At 40.4% G+C, this 22621-nt stretch overlaps 3 protein-coding genes across 4 annotated transcripts in view; all 3 read right to left on the bottom strand.

Moving 5' to 3' along the window:
* Window positions 1–652: 652 nt before the first annotated feature.
* LOC126558943 (putative eggshell protein) overlaps window positions 653–22621 on the bottom strand; it is a 46176-nt gene continuing 24207 nt past the window's right edge. The window contains exons 1-2 of one of the 2 annotated variants that reach the window (XM_050215034.1): window positions 12232–12242; window positions 653–1370 (exon numbers count right to left, since the gene is read on the bottom strand). In XM_050215034.1, the coding sequence (XP_050070991.1) occupies window positions 654–1364 (711 nt within the window). In that variant the 5' untranslated portion in view covers window positions 1365–1370; window positions 12232–12242 and the 3' untranslated portion in view covers window position 653. Of the gene's footprint in view, window positions 1371–12231; window positions 12243–22621 lie in introns of those variants that run through there. The other variant, XM_050215033.1, reaches the window with a different exon arrangement.
* LOC126557170 (exostosin-1) lies at window positions 7258–11660 on the bottom strand. The gene is made up of 10 exons (XM_050212852.1): window positions 10640–11660; window positions 10057–10209; window positions 9876–9950; window positions 9678–9804; window positions 9470–9589; window positions 9130–9384; window positions 8771–9058; window positions 8445–8689; window positions 7506–7577; window positions 7258–7428 (listed from the first exon to the last, which is right to left on the bottom strand). Exons 1-10 carry the CDS (start codon window positions 11518–11520, stop codon window positions 7320–7322), a joined length of 2325 nt encoding a protein of 774 aa, XP_050068809.1. The 5' UTR covers window positions 11521–11660; the 3' UTR covers window positions 7258–7319.
* Window positions 15317–18707, bottom strand: LOC126557322 (solute carrier family 26 member 6). The gene is made up of 6 exons (XM_050213042.1): window positions 18661–18707; window positions 18365–18477; window positions 17097–17443; window positions 16928–17035; window positions 16453–16856; window positions 15317–16367 (listed from the first exon to the last, which is right to left on the bottom strand). The coding sequence occupies exons 1-6, from the start codon at window positions 18693–18695 to the stop codon at window positions 15347–15349; spliced, it is 2028 nt and encodes a 675-aa protein (XP_050068999.1). The 5' UTR covers window positions 18696–18707; the 3' UTR covers window positions 15317–15346.

Raw genomic sequence — 22621 nt, forward strand, 5'->3', positions numbered from 1 at the left:
ATTGCAATGCTTGGCAACACATCGCCTATCTGAGAGAGAGAGAGAGAGAGAGAGAGCCCTCTATGACGCATATCGCGATCATATCGTTGATTGACTGTGTACGGCATATAGTTGATTATCGAAAAACGGTTAAAACGTGCTGTTTGAGCTGAAGTATCACTATCGCGTAAAGATCTTTCGCGATGCATCAAACTACTGGTTGCTGTCGCTAGTAGAATGGTAAAGTGACTTAGTGGCATGGCCACACGCAAACTTTGCGCGATAACAAGAGTGCGTTTATGATGCCTGCTGGATCGAACATCCCTGATTGTCGATCCAGCAGTGTCGTGATATATTCGGCTGCATAACAATCAAATCAGATAACTTCTTCGTGAGGGGTTCAAAATTAGCATGACCGCTATCATAGGCAACATAATCAAAAAGGCATGAAGATTATGCCACATGCGTCGATAAAGGATAATGTATATGTGGCTCGACTATGATATCAGTGACAGACAGGATCATACAAATCATAAAAATAGTACACTCAAAAAACCGTTCATTTGAAAACCTTACATTTATTAATCGAATTTTTGTCTAAATCTTTAAAGAACACACACTAACCGTACACCATTCATGCACTCGCGCTGTCTAATGGCCCCAAGCTCCAACCACTAATGGCCCTTATCGCCCTTCTTGTAGCCGTGCTCGCTGCCACCAGATTTGCCACCCTTCTTGCCGAAATCGTCCTTGTGCGAAAAGTGTGACTCGTGGCCGTGCTTGTGCTTCCAGCCCTTGTGCTCATCGTCGAAGTGGCCCTTGTCCGCGTGTCCCTTTTTCGCGTACTTATCCTCCTTGTGGGCGGAATCATGATGGCCACCCTTCTTGTGATCGCCACCCTGCTTCTTGTGGAACTCGTTGAAATCGCCAAACTTCTTGTGGTGGCCCTCCTTGTGATGATCGTCGTAGAACTTGTGCTCCTTGTGATAGTCATCCTTGTGCGATTTGTGATGGTAGCCGGTCGTCTTGGAGCCCTTCTTGTGTCCCTTCTTGTGACCCTTCTTGCCGTGCTTCGATCCCTTCTTCTCCTCATGATGCTTCTTATAATGGTCGCCCTCGTCGTGGCTTTCCTTCTTATGACCACCCTCCTCACCGTAGTGCGACTCGTGATCCTCCTTGCCCTTGCTGCCCTTTTCCGACTTTTCTAAACCATGCTTCTTTTCGTACCCCTTATCACCTTTGTCGCCTTTTTTCGAGTGATGGTCGCCACCATGTTCACTGCCTCCGCTTTCTTCGAACGAACTTTCCTTTTTCTTGCCATCTCCGCTAACCACCGTCACCAGCAGCACCAGTGCAATGAGGCTAAATATGAAAACTTTCTTCATCGTGAACTTCCTTATTCCCTTTAGCACATCAACTTCACGAAATTAAAGCTTGTTGCGAACGGTAAAGCCACACGCACAATGGCCGTTCTAGCTGGTGTTTGTTGAACTGCTTATCTATCCACCGGTTTAGATGCAGGATCTATGCGAAATCACTAACACCAGCTCACGATTACGTTCTGCATTTGCCTCAGCTGCTACACATTCAGCACAGGTGCACTGCTGTGATATGTTTGACAGTTTGTTGGCACTGGAACATGCATATTTATACGATAGAAACTTTGCAACCATACTACTCCTACTCCAGGCGCTTGTGAGGTACGCTTGATTATCCGCTTCATTTGCTACGAACTTCGACTTACTTCACGCATAGCGCTGAAGATCACGATCTTTAAAGAAAAACATGTAACATGGTGAGTCGATAGCAGACGACATAAACATTATGTAGTTTTAAAAGTCTAGATAAAATAGTTCGAATACAATTGAAGTCAAACTTTTAAAAATAATTTAATAAATAATTTAAAAAAAATTATATTTAAAGTTCCTTTAAATTATTCACAATGTCCGTACTAGGGTACTTTTGATTGAATTACCAGTACTTAGTGGGGCTAATTGAATATTAAAGTCAAATTTGGCGGTATACAGACTCTCTTCCCTTGCACAGGACTGACTATCTATTTTTAAGACAATAAAGTCAGAAAAGTCATGCAAATCCCATTGGAATTTGCAGATCCAGAGGAGAAAACCTTGTTTTCAACCATTTAATACTATACATTGCATGTGGTTGGTAAAATTGTTTGGAAAAATATTGTACAAAAATTGTTAAAAAGACGTACATCAGAAGGAAGATACTAGCGATTTTCTGATAAAACAATTGAAACATTCATTTCTCGATCATCTATCTCCCAGTTTGATTAAAATGAAGCAATATATTTTTGTTCCAGTTATTTCAAAACACCATCATTTTCGGCAACAGTATTTTCGTCATCAAGCCAGATTTTGTCATTACCGGGTGCCGCAAGCACGGTTTTTTTTCACGTACTTTGGTGGTTGATTTGGTTTGATTAGATTATACGCTTAACCGAACATTGGCATGATTGTTGTCATTGTGATTGCTAGGAAACGAGAAGAAGAAAGCAAGAAAAAAAAGCTCCGAAGCAAAAAGTTGCCCACCTACTCTCCGTTGCAGCTCCAGTGGAGCGAGATCGCAAAAGATCATGCGGGTGCGTGCTGCTGTACTCAATTGATTTAGTCGCGTTTTCGGTGCAGCTTCGTAATGTTCCAATCTGAGTGAAAGGTTTGTACCAGCCTAAAAGTGTTAATAGTGCAAAGAAGTGTTTAATGAAATGCTTCGACATTTGAATAGTTTTTTTTTTGGGTCAAAAAAGCTCTAAAATTTTAAATTCTCTTTGCAGTGCAATTTTGTGCACATAGCTGTATCCATGATTTCGGATTGTTTCTAGTCAGTCGAGAAGATATCTGGGTGAAGAAAAAAGACAGCAGCGTTTTAAAAACCTTTTTTTTCTTTTATTTTACTTTACCGTTTTTATGTACGTCAACAATGTACAAATAGTTGGAATTGCCATATTTATCATCAATTCCTCTGTCTGTGTTTTATTTCATTTACCTATCACGTGTCTCGCGCTTGCTTAAATTGTGAAAACAATCAGTTTGTCGCTTTTCCTAGAGTGTTTCCGTTTGCTTTTTTCTTCAATTCTCTTTTGCCGGATGGATAGGTTCTGCTTGCGGCACAGCATGTGTCGATCTTCGAGTGAATGTATGTATGGTTTTTGATTTTCTGTTGCATAAAAGCGTTCTATGGTTTAAGAACAGAGAGTATTATTAGTATGTACCTTACGATGACACATTTGTTTTTGAGTTCGTTTTTTTTGTAGTTGTTGTTCTGCTATGTTACTGTTGCTTGTCTTTCGTGATATGATTATTCTTTTTCGCTGGAATTTTATACCAACTGATTAGAATGGCCGACAAAAGCTAAGTCCGTGCGCTTCTGGCCCAGCTAGACTAACGCGTGTCACTGTTATAAATCCTCTATGTATGTTGGGACTCAGCATTGTTGAAAAAATGCAACCCTCAACATTGCGTTGTTTTTTTTTTTGTTTGCTTTGTTCCGTTATTTTTTTTAATGTCGTATTATTTTTTCGGTGGCTTTGACCAGTACTTTCAAATTAAAAGGCACACGCGTCTGGAGTTTAAAAAGAAACAGAAAAACGCTTCCATCCATTCCGATCTCTGTTTAATTGCGTATGTTGACTGAGATGACTAGCGAGATGATCAACGACGCGGTCTAATCTAAAAAAATGTATATACCACTATCACTGCTGCCTCAGACTGCCACGGTTACGGCAAAACTGCCCGTGCACTTCAGACGGCACACGTTTGTTGCGTAAGCCCAAAGGAACAAGCTGCTGATAGCACACATACACATTCTAGTGTCTTTTTTATCGACATCCTGTCTACAATCGACTTATGTTGAGAGCCACCAACGATGCTTATTTCAACATTGAATAATAAAATCGAACTGTGTACTTTTGGTACATCTTACTAGCGAATAATTCGTTTTCCATTTCCAGTTCTCTATGGTTGTCTGAACAGTTCTGGATAGCAGAATGCCGGGCAGAGCAAAGCGTTTTATCGAACAACACACCAAACCTTTTGGCTGATAGGCTAACTAGATCTGTTTTGCACATCGAAACTGAAAGCTTCGTCAATATGCTTTGTTGTTCTTACACATTAGTAATCAAACACACACACACGCACTCACACACGTGTTCGATATCTGTAGTAAAACAATTAAGGATGTTTGTTCTTTGTGGACCAGTCTTGTTAATGAATGCTTCACCACCATGGAGATTATTCACTTTCGAAGGAAAATGACACAAATGTTGTGTTGCTTAGCCGCTACAATTACTCTATGATTAGGATTATGATAGTCTAAAAATAGAAGATTTGTTAAATGCACAATCGCATTGAATTGTGAATGAACGAAAAAAAAAAAAAACTAACGTCTCAGTGGATAGATAAGGAATTGTAGGGAATGCATGTTGAAAAAAATTTCAACATATATTTCCCTTAAAAACGAATGATTACTCCTTTTAACTTTATCAGTTCAATGGAATTAAAAAAACCCTGACAAAAATGTTTCTTTTCACTGGAACGTATTAGGTGATAGATGCAAAAAAAAAAATAGAAAGTTTGCCAAACATTAATCAAACTCCAGCACGTTTCTTGAGGGTGTGCAAAAAGTTCATCTACTTTAAACTATTATTGTTCAACAAATGGAAGTTGATTGTTTTGAATAAGCCAAGGATGTTCAAAACATTTTCTTTAAGCCGCAAGTAGTGTGGAATGGAATGGAACGAACTAAATCGTATATTCATTTCAACAGCCAATTTCTATACGTATAACAACTTTTTCTTTTGGTATAGTTTCGTGTAGTGAATTCAGCCCCTATTTTCCTAACAGTTACGTCCCATAAGAGTTTAGTGGATCAGAGAGATTAACCAACGGTACCATAAATACATCATAGGATGACGTGACTGCATAAGCAGTGAATTAAGCAGAACAATCTTTTCCCACACGCTGGGCTGGGACACGCGTAAAGTGACGCTTATACGTCGTTGGAAGGGCAAAAAAATCATGTAAATGGAAGTGATTTCCGTTCCAGTGGACACACGTTTTGAACAAACAATTTTAAGCTCGGACCAAGCTGACTTGTACCAAATGACACTATATGTTTCAGCGTGGCATAGGCAGCGCATATAGATGAACTGTGAGGTAGTTCCGTAAGTTTGTAAAAAAATGCCTTTGACTAGGAAAAGAGTTGGTCAAGAAGTTGAAGATGCTGTAGTGTAGTGTAGTGCATCGCAGATATTGGGTATATTAGTACAACGAATAAAACCTCACCCAGTGAATTTATAATGTATCTTTCCATTCAAATTCGGGAAATACTTGTATTCTGTACGAACAATCGGAAAAACCAAGTTCATATTTAACTTATTGCCACACTACTTTGTTCACCGCTGATTAAAACGAAACAATTTCCTCTATGTCTCTAGGGAAGTGGAATAGTGAAAAACATAAGTAAAAGAAAATGAAATTTGAATGTGGCAAACATTTACTACATAAGTAACTAAATTCCATAGTTAGCAGCGGATATAAAAAAAAGATTTCCCATTCAACCATAAGTTTAGTGTAGACGAATTATTTTTAGCAAGAAGTGAAGCTTCATATCCGAACCACCATTACAACTACAAAGCCGTTGTACCTGGTAATTGATTTGATTTGTTTCATCACAAACTTCTTGCATTTTTTGTTCTTTAAATTTAATTGAATATTTGAAATATCTACTATTGCTGTCTATTTGCCAGTGGTATCGGAAATAGTGTTAAAAGATATGGTTTCGAATTCCCACTGTTCATTGATCTTTGTAGATGTTGTTTAACATTCTGATCGTAGATTTAATTGAATTGTTTCCCTTGGCTTATTTGTTTTGGACCGTTTGCCGGATATGGTATTACAAATTATTCGCCTCATCGAATGTACACCGCGCTTTAAATGTGAGTCTTTGCTATATCATTTTGTCTAATTGTCAATTGGGTTCAGTACGTTAACCATATATTGTGTTACCTTGGAATGGAAGGAAACGATTGTTCCAAATAAGAATGCATTTTAACGCGTAATCTTAAATATTCTTACTCAACAACTGCTTTTCTGGTTCTTTTTTTTAGGGTAAATTTGTTCGATAATTGTCTCTAAAAGCAAGCAAAATTTGGCTGTCCTAAAAGGTTTACTTTCCATGCAAAGTATAAGACACGTAACGTTCAACTTATAACCGCTTTGCCAATTGTATATATTTCATTTTCCGGATTTGAAACAAAAGTTCGCCACAAAAACGATTAAATAATAGTTCTTATCATTTGGGTGTTTGGTTTTTTTTTTTACAAATAAAACTCGATGTGATCGGAATTGTCAGCTTCGCTAACTACTGCGTTTCCGGCGCTATTTTACATAGATGGCAACGATGCTGTGTGTGTTGTACAAATAAAACAACACGATTTACTTAATATAGCTGCACTGACGCGTTTCTAGCATTAAACTATATCATTGGCCTAGTTTACCGAGCAATAACCGAACATCTATCCGTAAACGTGGCGCGAAATGCTGCAACGTTCGAAACTATTTCGCAGCATTATTAGCAGCAACCGGTACAAACCTGCCTAAAGCTCATTTTTTCTAAACATGCGTTAAACTTCCGATTAACACATTAACAAATTGCTATACAATTTTTGCTACTTACTCACTAACATCCTGGATCATCGTGGATATTATATTACACTTATACGCAAACCATCGTTCACGGCTGTATCTTATGTTACTTTTCTATACGCTACTCTTTAAATGCCTTTTCGTGTGTTTTTTCGTGAACTTTTTTACAGTTTGGTTTGAACAATACATCACTTACGATTTTACTCATCCCACTTGCTTTAACTGTACAACATATGCGGTAGGGCATATAGAACAGGATGTTGTGCATAGCAATTTGTTCTTATTTCCGACTAGTTCAACAAACTTAAAATCAAATATTGCGTACTAACACACACCATTGGTGATTCCTAGCTCCCGCCCATTCTGCTAATATTCTGCTTTTGATTGATGAATGTTAATTGCTTCGTTCTTATCGTAAGTACCATTAACATTATGTGTTTTTGTTTCTCTTTAGTTTTAATCCGTTTCGCGTGTCGCACCGTTATTCACACTTTAAATTAAACTTCAAAATGCATAAACATACTGGCTGCAATAAAATCAAATCAATCTTTCATAACAAGAAATCCTTGCTGGACGTAGATTTGTTTGGGCCGAAGGTTCTAGGGAATCGTTCAGATGTTCGATGTTCGTGAAGATGAAGTGTAATATAATTTAATAAATATACAAAAATCGCTAGCTGCCGACTAATTCGATCTGTCTATATTTTTTCCTTAAATTTGATACCGAGTCTCGGTACAGTACTGGATCTAGTCGCAGGTTCGATCTTAGTAAAGGCATGTAACTGAGAAGAAAACATGGGCTTTATAAATATTCAATCGAGATGCTAGCTGTGTGGGATTGAGAAAAGTGTGTACTTACCCAAAAACTGCAGCAAAAGTGTTCAGACAACTTTGTCGTTGTATGAAATGATCAGGATCGTTCCATGGCGATCTGTGAATGGGTAATAATTTGTTTAGTATTTTTTGCATCTTGCCTTCCTACGAAGGACAGTATATCACCAATGCGACTGAAGCTTATGACGTTAAAATGCTGTACAAGATAACTTTTACATATTTTTTTATTTATTTAAAATTAGTTCTGACGGTACAATGTCAGTTTCAATGAAAGTAATTCAAAAAAATACTTTCATATTACAGGATTTCAAACGAACGGAAAATGAACATATTTTTTGTTTATAGTTTCCAATATATATGTGCAATCGGTGCGCTATGTTCGCTTTAGTAGTTAGGGCTTAAATAAATCAAAGTTCAACATCCATTTCAGGCCAAGTGCCGTTCCGACTACAAATTTACTTATAGAAATGAGTGATGTGAGATGTAACTGCATGCATAATTTTTGCTGAAGTTCTTTTCGGTTTATTATTTTGTCGAAAGGAACATTGCATTTCAGCAACTTTGAAAAGATATCACGTATAGCGAAAATATGGAGTAATATATGGCCAAAGCATAATCAGAATGTTTCGCTTGAACCTTTTTGGTTTGTGTACAAACATACTCGGTTAAAAAAATATTGTTTGTTAACATAAAATATCAGATCGAATATTCTTTAAAAAGATTCTCTGTAACAAGAGCGTAAATCGAATAAAAGAATGATAAAAGATAATCAACAAAAACAAAAAGGAATTGATTTTATGATTACAGATTGGCTTCAATCAGGCTGGCTTACAAAAGCAATCGAATAGCCAAAATGCAAGTGTTGGTTTGATTTGATAGTATGAAGAAATCGAAGAATTCCTGTAGCAAAATAAATGCTATTCAACCTGACCCTGAACCTCAGCGACCAAGCTTTAATACATACCTGCCACTTTCTCGATCTTTGTAGCCTTTTCTTTGTGTCACCTTGATCGGAGGTTTACGCGTGACATGCGAAACGAGAAGATTCATGAGAATGTCTTCACAGTTGGACGATTGTTGTACCGTCTTTAACAGCAGATACGACAGCCAGTTCGTATAGAGATAGTTGTAGTACCGATGATAAAACGCGGCTCCAGTCAAAACAATCGAGTAATAGTTTGTCCATTTAGATGTATAGCCCCAAGCGTTCTAGACGACGACGTAAAGTAAATTATTGGCAGTGCATAAACAGTACGTTAGAAAAACGACATCATTCCGTTTCTTCCCTACCTTTGAATCGTCCCAGAAATGTGCCCTCGCAGGATAGCCAACGATGCGATCGGGAAAATCGCGCCACACCTGATAAGCGAAGTCTAGCTCGTCCGTGTTCAATATAGCGTCCTCGTCCAGTGACAAAACGGCGTCAGTCTCGATTTGTTCGTGGGGATAGAATCTTTGGGATATGCTTGGTCTATCTTCGCTCGTGCTGCCCGATATGATGTGCAGTGGAATGTGACCTGTCGACGGCCAACGTTTCTTCGGCGGTACGGATCTATCAGTAGCCCACAGAATTAAAATCTGTAATGGAAAACATTCGAACACACATTATTTTATCTATATCTGGAGGTTTGTGGAACTTTCTGACTAACCTTATCTATGTATTGGCTTTTGGTAATACTTTTGACTAGCTTGTATAAAGCCGTGTTTGGTGTAAGCTGCGTACCGATCTGTACAAATATTACGGCGGTATAATTCAGTCCGGGCGTATGGCCTAGTTTATCCAGCAGGAACGGAAATCGGCGATAAGTATCGGAAAAGGTTGGAATCGTCAACAGTGCACCCGGAGACGTATTCCAAATCAGTCCGTTCCGATGGGGATAGTCTGGTAGTCTCTCACGGATAATCTGATACGTTGAAAAGGATCGAAGAACATAACTTTGCCATTGCATTTGCCTAAATATGGGTAGCGGGGTTTGTGCGGATATTTACCTCAAATGTTGTAAAAATAATTTTCTCGATAGAACTAAAATAACGCTCCCAAAGCACTTGTGTCTGCTGACGTAAAGCTAAAATACGGCTTGTTGAGACGGACCGCACAATGTCCGGAACCTGGGGAAAATATAGTAAGCATAAATTAATAGTCAATGTTTTCTTTTTGTACGACATTTATCGACATCTACTACTACTAATCACTCACTTGTAACAACAGTCTTTCATCTGCCCAAATAGCCGCCTGTTTCCAGTCAATTTTTGACTGAAAAGGTAATACCCACGAGTTTGAAAGCAACACCGGTATGCAACCTGCTTGCAGCACTTCAAGAAACCTACAACAAAAGAAGTAAATGTAATTATAATGACCATATTTGTGCTAAAAACCAATCGAAAGTTTATTCACCTAAATGATCCTAATCGACGTCCCCGTGGTACCAGACAGAATGTGGAATTTTGTAACAAAGTTTCGTAGTCATATCTGTTGAAATGATAAAAAAATCAGGTTTATCAGTGCATTATTTTTTCGCTATTTATTTCTATCTTTCATTTATCATAAAGTAAGCAATAATTCAGTAAATTCTCACCTATCATATTCTCGGTTATCTTCGTCACAACGAGCATCCTGCAGATCTCGCCAGCTTTTCCCATGTTTGCAAGTTGTTACTAATACAAAATCTCGAGCATTGTGCAAGTGAAACAATGAATTTCGCGTCTCAGAACCTATGCCATGGACATACCTGAAAGAGGGAATACACACAGATGGTAGAAGAGTTTTCATATTACTAAACACACAACGAATGGTAGCCAAAACCGTGTACCATATTTTACAATTAACCGATTGGTATGAATGGTCAAGTAAGGTAGTTCCAATACGATTTGCATAGAGGGACCATAAAACCAAAAATGTGTTTTTAATGTACGTATGTATGCTTGAATACACAACGCAAACGTGCATCTCATTGTTATTCAAGGCGAGTGAAAATGGGCAATAATTTTGTATTCGAGTTGATATGGAGAAAAATTCAAGGTTTCTGTACGATGCGATTTACATTGTTTTTGTAAACATTTCGCGTCGATTCTTAAATTTAAAGCGATGAGCAAATGTGTAAGGAAGCTTCAAATAATATTCAACAAACAAAAGAATAAAAAAAATACCTCCACACTCACCTCTTTCCCTTAAAGGCTAGCAGATATTTTTTGTTGGCTGGAAAGTTGTTGCTGACCACGAAACCCGTATTGCCACCGCGCAGAGGAAACTGTTTGTGAAACAACGGAATGCTAACGTCAAAGCCGGGCCGTAGCGATTGGACGCTCATGCTGGCTTTAGCTAGGATCGCCTGGCCCGGATCAAACCCGAGCCCATTCTCGTTGTAGTCTGGCCACGTGCCAGAGTAAAGGTTAAATATGATATGATTGCGACCATTGTTCCAGTGAGGTAGCCGCTGCAAGCGAGACGGCACATTGCGCACAAAATCCTCACTCAGCGAGTCCCGATCAAGCGTATCGATGCCCAGCACGAACAGGCAGGCCTGGGCGGGATCGGTCGTGTAGTAGCGGCTTTCCTGGATGGCCGAAATGATCTTTTGATAGTTTTGACTAATTGGCGGCGGAGCACCAAGCGAATTCAGCGGCTCCGGCGGGTACACATAAACGTAAAAGTTCTTATCACTACATTTGCTAAAATCGAAGCACGTTTCCATGCGGCACGATTTAAATGCCACACTTCCTTCATCCGTTACGCGGCGCCCAGCACCACCCTGGAAAGCCGGTTGTGGAGGGGCAAGGTCGCGTGATCGCGAAGGCGATTCGTATGCCGGCGGAGCAAACAAATCGTCGTCCGGTGGCGGTTGCGTGTGTCCACCCGCCCGCTCCGCACTGTCGGTGTACTGGTAGTGCAGCTGCTGGTACGATGGCAGATTGTCCGGATTTTTGCGAATCCGCATTCGGAACAGTGTTTGCAATCCTTTCAGCCGATAGCCTCCCAGATAGCAGTACGCCAGGAAAGCGCAACAGATTATTACTAGAATGTAGCGCTTCTTTGCCTGCATTTTGCCTATTTCGGCTGGCCGAATGCCCAATGCGGCTAACGATTGTTGTCTTCGCTACTTCGACTACCGTCAACAGATGTTCTATCATTCGTGCAGCAGTGTTTCGATGGTCGATGGTCGTATCCGATTGACATCATGTTTGGGGGGGATGGAGATGGGTTTCGTACTGATGAGGGTGGTAGTATGTGTTGCCACGATTCTATTCAAATAGTCGCGACATGTGGGATCAGCCTACAAGAAGAAGGATAAGAAAACCGTATACTTTCATCAATAAACAGCGACAATGTGATAATAATAGATTGGTAAAATTAGGGTTGAATCCATCTACGATTTGAAACAAAGTAAATAAATAAAAACCTTTTCGCGGGCAAATTGTATAAATGGAATGAAATTTTCGTTTAACATACAAATAGTTGAACCGAATATCGTTGTTATCTATTTCCATCAATATAATCGGGGTAAGTAAATATAATAAATGGTCATTGTTTTTAGTTTTATACAAAACATTTACCTTCCTGGTGTGGTAGATTTATACCGGCAGATTATCTTCATGAATTATGCGACTATCGCCACTGCATATCTTCACCATTTCTTATCCATTAAACACTGCTCATGCACACTGCACTTGCACCTTATCCTTGAACTTCTAGGGAACGGATCATATTGTTGCATGGAATAAAACAAAAAATATTCGTCAATAAATATGCAAACACTCTAGCACACATTTAACATACAATTGGTAACGATTTTTTTTTTTGGGTTTCTCTACAAGCAAGATCACTTTTTCTTTTTCAAATCTTCTATAGGTAGGCCCATTTTTATATATTTTCTTTACTGTATTCCTCACTTTTTCAATTTAATTTCTTGCTTCTAACACGCACATGACCTCCAGTAATGGTGCGAACAACAAATTTGTCCACGCTGTTAACTAATTATCAGCCATGAACAAGTGTTAATGAACAACTAACAAACTACATTTGGCAAACAGTACGAAACGGCGCTGGCGAATGACTAACAAGAGTTCTGTTTTACACATTATCGTCTAGCTCAGCCACCGCACCCGTGATGGGATGGAACCGTGGAATGGAATTCGCAGATTGCATAAAACACCCGAAATCCGAAGCGCATCGCTACAGATCCATTTACACGAGCAATCAAACGGAAGACACACTCCCAGCGGGGACAAACGCAAACAATTTGCTACGAGATCGATTTTTTCCACACCTACATCCGCTCCAAGAAGATCCGAATGCACTTTAGTGTGGATGTTTGGATGATTTCTACCAGTCGCATTCCATGCTTTTTTTTCTTTCTCTTTTATACCCGCTCGAGCTTGGAAGGCGTAGGTATCGATTTTCTCACTTACTATTGTCGACGGTGCGCGTTTTGCGAAGCGCCCTGGAAGGCTGCACACTATACAAACACACTTTGTTTACATTCACGGAGAGCACGACTGAGGAATTCCGTAATCCTCTTGGCCGGCACCAAACCATTCGTCGAATCACGATGGACCAGTGATGCGTGGAACCGCATGTGAGCATTTATTGTTCGGAAGAAACGCACCAGTTGTTTGGTTTTTGGTTTAGAACCATCACGATGATTGCTTCTTGCAGGTATGATTAGAGTTCGGCAGCAGCGATGCTATTGCACTCCTTGTATACGATGAAACAGTTGACGGTACCTTGTTTGTTCACTAATAGAGTACGTGGGACGAACAGTGTTTAGTGATATTCATAGCCAGAACGCGAATGGAAGTCGATATCGCGATAATTTCCAGGCAATGATGACGATCCCGTCGAAAAAGCGAACCTCGTCGCCTGGCGTAGAACGTTTTGACAGCAGGTTTGGCAGAGTGAGAGAGAGAGAGAGAGAGAGAGAGAAAGTTGACGTTGCTTTGATGGCCGACGCTGAGGCTGTGTTCTCTCAAATTATGTGTTTTCTGAGAACAAAGTACAGTCTGTTCCCGAACTAGGCAAATTGGGAGGTATGTGAATTCGCAATAAAGAACATTTGTTGGGTGGATCCGAACGGAAGGATGCGTGAATACAGAACCATAATAGGAATTCACGAATACGTGAGTTTTTTTCCTGTTCTAACCCGCGTGTCACGGGAGATTTCAAAATTAAAATTTCAAGTTCTCATGAAGTTTTTTCAACTTTTCTCATGAGAACCAGGTTGAGAGCCATGAGCCATGAGCCATATGAACCAAGTTTTCAAAAAGCGATCTCAAAGCGAGAACATGTCGCAACCCTATTGACGAAATTGCTTTAATAATCACTAGTAAGGGTCTTTTCAATACAAATATACTTTAGTAGTGCCTTATTTAGCGGATTTATATCGATTTTTTTCAAAGGGAAATACTCATGAGAACCTGAAATATTAATTTTGAAATTTCTCGTGATTCGCGGCCTTCGCGAATCGGTTGTTATATTTCTAACCTCGATGTCTCAGCCGCATTCTCCTCGGGCTGCCTGTGAGCACTCGTTCAATAACGTATAGCGGGAACTACCTGTACAGATCACGTTGGGTATGCTACAGTCAAATGACGTACAGCATCTTTTTGATTGAACCTGAGAGATTGATGTCCAGAGTTTGTTTACATTCGAATTAGTGAAGTTTAAATAGAACCGCCAACCTAGAAAAGCGATCTACTGAGCAAACAACGCGTAAAATTGTTGAAAAGTTTTTACGTTTTACAAAACATGTTGTAAAAAGCAATCCTTGTGCAGTTATTATGTGTTTTCTAACAGCACCAACAAATTTAAACGATTGTCATGGTGCCATTGGGGTAAGATTTAATATCGATTAGGCTAGCTAGTTGTGCTGTAGTGGGAGATAACCTAAATTTTATCGTTTATTTTCGGTGTTACACAGATTTTCATCATAATTTGATGGACAGCTGTTGTGGAGTTTTCGTTGAATAGTTCAAGAACCAATTTTAGTGATGGTCACCGGCATGTGACTGAAATGAGTTTGATCCCAGTATTTACATAGCAAGTACGGTAAGTGTTGTTCTTTTTATGAACTTTCTTTTGGCCGACAATGACATGTTGAATGAGGTTTGGAAAATCAAGAATTGTACCCAAACTGGTTTTACTAGCTTAGTTATCATGCACTAAAACCGCTTTGGTGTCTTATTCTGGCGGATACTTCAAAAGACACTATCGTATGCCAGGATCTGGATTGAATTAACGAAGCTGGTCCCTAACCAGATGGTTTACATCTTCGAGAACTAGGTTTAATGTATGCCCAGCATTTTTTACCTTCTCTGTTAAGAACGTTTCACCATTTTTCGGACAATCATTACATTTGCAAGGAAACGTAAAGAAAGTTTAAAAAAGGAAACTCCTGTTTATTGTACACTGTTTTCTCTCAGGTCTGTGATTACGACTATCCTATTTGTTTTACACAATCAATGCACGTTAAGAAATCATATTATACCGTCAAAATACGATATACATGTGCCGTGTTGAGCGGTCGAGACTCTAGCGAACCCGTGTCGATTGTACCCTAGTTGTATGAATGGAAAATAGTACGTTAAGAAAGATGTTTTTAAACAGCCATCTTTCCAACATAAAAATAAAGTACTTTTTGCTGTATCTTGAGCTTAGCAGCAACGGTCGGTATACTCTTCACGAGCTATAAGAATCCGTAACGTAATGTGTGAACAAACTCATCACATCACTCGTATCCGATGCTTCGAGTCACTAATTCTATCAGGTTAATCCGTTGTCGTATCGAGAACATTTGCGATATTCATTTGTTCGTAAAAGGCACACATAACTTCGCTTTGCTTGTTGGATCCAATTATTTATGCGAGCCTACGCTACACGGCAGACTCGTTTCCCTGAGCGTAAATGACTGCGTCGTGGATAGTGGGGAAGATGTGAAAACCGCCTTCGCCTATCGATTCCGCATGCAGCAAGGCATCGTACACGCAGTCTGCTGGTGTGGCCAATAGCAGTGAAATGCTGAGCAGCTCTAGATTAGTTTTAATCTCTGTAAACATTTTACACGCGGCAGTATCAACGTGTGGCACACTGCTCAGATCAATGATAACCGCTTTGGTCGACTGTAGTCCCGTGCTTTCGCCGTTGTAACGTGGAACTAGCGACACATTGGGACGCTGAAGTATTTTGGTTTCTTTATAAAGAGCTTTCTTAAAATTGTTCTTGTTGGCAAAATTAATTGAACCGGTGTACTTGAAAATTTTTATATGCGGCAGCTCTTCAGCACGAAGGTGAGATCCGATGTCAACGTAGATAGCGGTATCGGGCACCGTTCCAAGCAGACTGTAGTAAGTTTTCCACCCCTTCACGTACAGTGAAATCAGCGAAATCACCACTCCGATCAGCAGCCCAATGTCAATATCGATAATGACGACCGAAAGAAAGGTCACGCACCATACGAACAGTTCGAGACTACCTTCGCGATGGAACTTTTTGATGTGGTACACTTGTATCAGCATGCCTTTCAGTGCAACGACAATGATGCCTGCCAGGACGCACCGAGGCAAACTTTCGAAGTACGGGCCAATCCACAGCAGCACGACGAGCATGATCATGGAAGAGAAGACAGCAGCTATCTGCGTTTTCCCGCCCGTTTGATGCTGAATTAGGGAACGGGACAGAGAACAGGCGGTAGGAATGCAGGAAAATATGGAGCCCACAATGTTGGTAAACCCTAGTGCGACCAGCTCCTGATTGGGACGCACTTCGTAGTTGTCCTTCTGCGCAAAGATCATCCCCATTGACATGACGATCGAATAGCCGACAATTGTTACTGCTATGCTGTCAACGGCAACGGCCTTTACGAGCGCGATCGGTGGGAATTGCGGTGCTGGAAGGCTGCAAATAATGAAACGAAAATTAGCAAATGTACGCTGCAGGGTAGCTCGTGCCGGGTAGTGGTATGGTTTGCATTTCAATTTACCCGGTCGGTATCAATCCAACCAGTCCAACGTCGAAGTTCGGCCCAAGCCCAATGAAATAGGAGGCTACGGTTCCTCCGACGACGGCCATCAGTTCGGCGGGCACTGGGAATCGGCACTTGGTTGATAGCCAGGGTTTAAAATATTCGTTCATAAATATCATGAACAGAATAACAACCACGGAGGTATAGACGGCTGTAAGATTTGCGTTCGGCGCTTGATCGATTATGTCGCGCACCGAAAGGATCACCTTGAAGGTGCCTTTGTAGCGTGGTATGGATACACCCAGCAGATCCTTCAACTGGCTAACCATCACGTGCACGGCAGCGGCTGTAGTGAATCCACTGACTAGTGGTTCACTCAATAGGGAGGACAGGATTCCTAATCGCGCCGCGCTCATGATGAACTGGGGGATGAATAGCCCGAGCTTTCAGTTAGTGTGACGTTATGAAAATGAGTGTTTAATATAATACTTACGTAAAACACGCCAGCCACAAAAGATGCTGCTGTCGCTACCTGAATCGGCGTATATATGGCACCCTCGGTTGGAGCCAAATCCGGTACTATTCCATCTGTTCCATTGGACTGTGGGCAAAGATAAAAGCGATTAGTACATAGCATCGATGAGTGTGAATAGTACACCTACCGCTATTGTTGGTATAACAGTTGAATAAGTGGCTACTATTTTGGCAGTCATCAGGCTGGTAACAGCAAACGTTCCCATCGATATATGACGTGACGTGCCGAACACGGCATATACAAGACAGTGAAAGAAAGCCATGTAGAGCCCAACGTTGGCGGCAGTACCTGCTAAGATTCCGTACGCCATTCCCTGAGGTATTTGAAGCACGGCAACCGTCAAGCCTGCCGTCATATCGCTGAGCAGATCGTTTTTTATTGAATACTTTGGAAGCCATTGTAGAATCGGAAAAAATCCTTTAATTGTTGCAAGGCACCTAACATTTCGTACGGATGCTCCTAACGAATCGATGGCTGATGGGAAATATGAAGCAATTTTATTTTATTAGATAGAGGTCTTGTTGTTGCCCATGCTGAATGGACATTGAAGTTGGATTATGTGTCATTTTATTGGAACGAAGTTGTTAATTATTCGATTGGAAAAAAGAAAATCGCAATAGCTTTATGGTTTACTGATCTTGAATAATTTTCACACTAACATTAATAACATAATTTGAATAATGTATGCTTGAAGCAAAAATACTATCCAAAATTTTCCTCTTCTCTTCTCTCTTTTCCTCTTCCAAAAATAAATTTCCAAACGAGATTTTCCTTCCCTATCAATATAAGCGGTTGTAGGAAGTAGGAAGTGTAAAAAGTTGTGCTGAACTTTCGAAATTACGGCAATGTAAAAATAACACCTAGATTGCTTTTAAAACCTACGTAAAAAACATTTCCGGACAGAAGACTACCTGTCCTGAATGCTTTAAGAATTGCACGAAGTAATGAAATGGACATAAAGTTGCAATCTCGTGCATGGGCCTTATCAAAACGTCACGCAAACAACAACAAAAATAGCATCTTTTACCGGAGTGAACTGTGTCGCTCACCTAGTGTTAATTAATAATCGACTTTGGTAATGGCCGGGATCGAAAAAATGACACTGATCCATGCGTTAAGGTGCCAATATCACATATTTGCTGTCGATCAATTTTGCAATGAACGTTGCACAATGTCACAACGTGTTTAATTTGGTTTTATCCTGTACAAAGATGATAGAAACCAACTCCTATGCTTTGTAATAGTTTACTTTTCTTCAATGCCTTCACGTTTGTCGTTATGATCAAACAGAATTATGCATTCTCTCACTACACGAATAAAACACACAGGAGAGCTGTATTTGCTCTTATCTTAAAACACACGGTAGGAACCGCATAAAAAGCATAACACACTTACCAGTCGGCTTTAGTCTTTCGTACTGTGAAAGCTGATTAAGGTCCTCTCGCTGCAGGCATTGTCTAGTGACGAGATACGACAGCTCACTGTACTGTGGCTTTTCTTTGGATGTTCTTTACAGCATCGAAGGGATGGCGTTGTTATGGCGGATACATGGAGAAGAGCATAACATAAAAGTAAACAATTAAATCACTTTCCTTGCACCAGACACATACATTTTCATAACGCTCTGTACACTGTACATTTTTGGTGATCTTTCGAGTGCTGATCTAGTACAACAAAATATTCATACGAACCTGCCATCTTCTAGTGGCGCTTTTTGATTAATCATACTGTTGCCAACTGGCCGCAATGTACTGTAGAAGTATAGCGCCCGATGTGTGATTTTTTTTTTGCCAGCACACAGCACAAGTCAAACGCTACACGTTTATCCGCTCGTTGATGACGCGACCTCGATTGGCAACGATTTTCTTTTCACTAGCGACACACGCGTGGCTGTTGGAAGCAACAACAGCGCGAAATGGTTCACTTTTTCACACTTGCATAACGTCCCAAGCCCCAAGAAACGATTGTGAACTTGGCGTTGAGTTTGTCAAATCGATGCGATCGTCAACCGTGAGATTAGCCGTTGATAATAATGGTTCGATCACTCCCGGTTCCAGCCTGGTGCCCTGGTACGTGGTGCTATTTCCTTCCGTAGATTGCTGAGTTGTGTGCCATAGATTTCGGTCGGACCAATGACTTCAGTTCAATCACTACCGATTAAAACGCGATGGCGATTAATTAGGGACGCTCTGTGAGCAGCACGTTCGCTGCTGGTGATGTAGTTGATGATCCGGTAAATTCCCGGGTGTCCGACGACGATCAGCTGGCTGTTACCACAATAACAGTCGGACACGTTCTGAAAAACGAAGCAAAATAGCGTTGGTTGTACACAATCATCGGCTGAGCGGATGGATTCGTTGAGAAGCGGAGAATGGTTACCTCTCTCAAAATATGAGATAACGTGTAAAAAGATAGTGCAACAGACGATAGCAGCGTTGGCAAACCTGGTTCCAGCACTTGGCTTTGCGTTGATGATGCTAGATATGGTGGTCTAAGCAAGTTAGTTTCGTTTACATTTGTTCACAATTACGACGGACTCATAGCATGCTTTTCTATTACACGCAGTTGAATGTTTGACATCCCTGAACCAGCTAGCACGCGAAGAGAACAGCTTGGTTGGTGTTTTAATGATCTCAGAAAGTAGCAGCTTTCAACAGCAGCTGTGATTGAGTTAGAAGCCATTTGACTTTGAATCGCATCATCGACTGCACATTGGTCGATGATTAGGTGCCCCGTTACACTTCAAGGCTCAGTGCAAGCGACAATCGTAACATTTGAAAAAGATGACATGAGGCACCTTGCACCCATACGCTTCAGGTAGGTTACGGCTGGTAAAAAAAGACTTCCGCCAGAAGTTTATTAACACTTGTTGGAGTCAACGATCGGATTGATGCACTTTACTGTGTCAGTAGTTGAAAATCCTTGAAATCGCCGCCAGTTATATACGCATGAATTTAAATATTACAACTGATTCTTTTCATGGCCAATGTCTCACGCAACATGTACAGTAATTTGCATGGGTAAAGTTTTGATCTTGGCTGGGCTAATGGGAAACACCTGAACGGGTGATTGAACAGACAACGGTTGGGGTTGTTCTTAGCAAGGAACCATGTAAGTTTAACGATGACGGCAATCCAAATGATTAGACGTTTAGTTTCAGTACAATCATTTCTTTCATGCGACGGCATGTTAAATGAGTCGAGCAATTGATTGATAGACCGAATGCTTCAAAAGAAATAAAAAAGCGGTACAATTTTTCCCACCACAAACAACTCCAAATTCACATAATTATCATGAGTAGACAAATTAAAGGAAAAATAAGGAAACATTACAAAAAAATTAACATAGCTGATCCCAATCGTACGATTTACAAAGAAACACGTGTTTCCTCCATTATCGGAAAAAATAGACGAATTTTAAACTGTTTTGGTACTTTATATGTTTTACCAAGGTTTCTTCTTCTAGGCTTTTAACGATCTATTTGGTCACGCCGGCCATCGAATGGCTTACTAGACTTGATACCACGTGGTTGGATAGTCGACCATCAAACTACGTGAGGACGGTCCAGATGGGATTTGAACCTCGGGTCCTGCCATGTCTGTACCACCGAACCGTCCCATGGCTAACGGTGCTATTAACTGCAGACAAGTAGTTTAAATTGTGTTGTAAGAAAATGTTCTAATTGTCATGATTTACACAAGCCTTTTTACGGAAGTGTCTTAAATTATTTTTTTCAGCGCAAATAGAATATATTGCGTTATTATCTTCTTCTTGGCTTAACGACTTCAAAGGTCATGCCGGCCATAAAATGGCTTACTAGACTGCCGATAGATACCACGTATTTGGTTAGTCAGCCCTCACTACGGGGGGACGGTCCGGATGGGATTTGAACCCCGGTCCTGCCGTATGAAGATCGGCGCCGTTGTCGCCTGTACTACAGAGCTGCCTCTTTGCGTTATTATGATACTTTGTAAAATATTAACGAACACTCAACAAGTTTTGTTTACTTGAGGCATCCAAAGTAGTAAACTGTGTTATTTATAAAATTTTATTGAGTGATAGCGACTCTAGTGATAGTGACAAGGAGGCAAGAATGATAAATCCATTATATGTTTAGACATTCAAAACTATCCTCGGTTGATTCATGCCGATCTAATTTTTATGTCTATCTTGTTCATATTTCAAACTTGAGCTTCTATATGAGTCCTCAAACGGATACCTGAGCAACCGAATGATTGATACTAAACATCGAGTTCGACGAAATAGTTCGGAGTATTTCCAAACATACACACATTGATTAACCTCTATCAAATTGGCAGCCCAAAGAGAACGATTGAAGGAAGGCCACACTTGAAGCTATTATTAAAACAATGTTCTCAAACAGTTAACGTCAAGGATATCTGTGACCGGCCAGTTTTGCTAATCGATTTCAATCAATATGTGTCAATTGAATAAATTGTATGAGCTATGGTGACATCTAGATTATTTGTTGTGCCTCTTAGTGTTGCTAAGACAATAAACAAACAAAGCATAACATAACAAATAGAAACTTTTATTGCAGCTTATGGAATGCAAACACGTAATGGGTATTCGGATTTACAGCAACATTGTTAACTGAACGAGCGTGTATCTAGCAAAAGGAGCAAAAGCCTGTCCATGTGTCTATACAGCTATCAGATTCTGGTCAAGTGTACAATTGCGAATAGACAATTAGAGAAATTTGTACCACATTCGCTAGGTCGTGTGCTGTGTTTAAGTTTAGTTCGACCTGATTTGAATGAAAGAAGTAACAATTTTGAATAAATTAGACATTGTTATCTTATCTCCAAAAAATGTCAATGAACACGATGCGTAAGATAATATTTGAACGACAAGTTATTGCAGCAATCATCATCAACGTTTAACTCAAATGAAGACAGGTGTCAACCTCTGCTGACAATAATGACAGTTTTCTGATATGCACTTCTGGCAACAAGTGATAGATAAGGGATACAAACAGCAGTACTCACAATGTGTGGAGTGTAACACGCGTTACATAATCATTAAAACTTGTTCATTCCATTAGTGCATGGTTTGCATTAATCAATCCTACTGTGTTGGTTGTAACCGGGAATGATGTATTGTAGCAATTAAACTACGATTGTAACACACGTGATAGAAACTGTAAGATTTGGTTTCAATCAATCTGCGCATAGAACGATAATGTTTCGCGAACTGCTACCGTTAGTTATTAGCATGGTTCTTTGCGGGACGCACACAAATTGATCACAACACATCACAGCACAGCACACACTCTGGACAGTGGCCGAAACGAAAACGTAAAGCGGCTGCCGACTTTTCACGCGAATGACGCGGACGTATTCGACGCGACGGATCTACTTTTGTCTCAGCTGTTTGGCCATTACAGTGCGTTTGTTTACCGAGACTCGGCTCACTTGAAGCGACGTATTAAACGGAGACCGATAATGGGCAAAGAGAGCGTGCTGCATGTGTGTCTCACGCTGTTCGCAGAGAAATGGACGTTCGAAAATGTGCGCTTGCGTAGAAGCCATAGGAAGGAATCAAGAAGCCAGAGAAACAAGCATATTAATTGCACCCCAAAGGAGAGGACACATGTGCCTATGCCCTACAGTATTGTGGTAGGAACAAAAC

The sequence above is a fragment of the Anopheles maculipalpis genome, chromosome 2RL, assembly GCF_943734695.1.
Source record: "Anopheles maculipalpis chromosome 2RL, idAnoMacuDA_375_x, whole genome shotgun sequence".
Classification (NCBI taxonomy): Eukaryota; Metazoa; Arthropoda; class Insecta; order Diptera; family Culicidae; genus Anopheles; species Anopheles maculipalpis.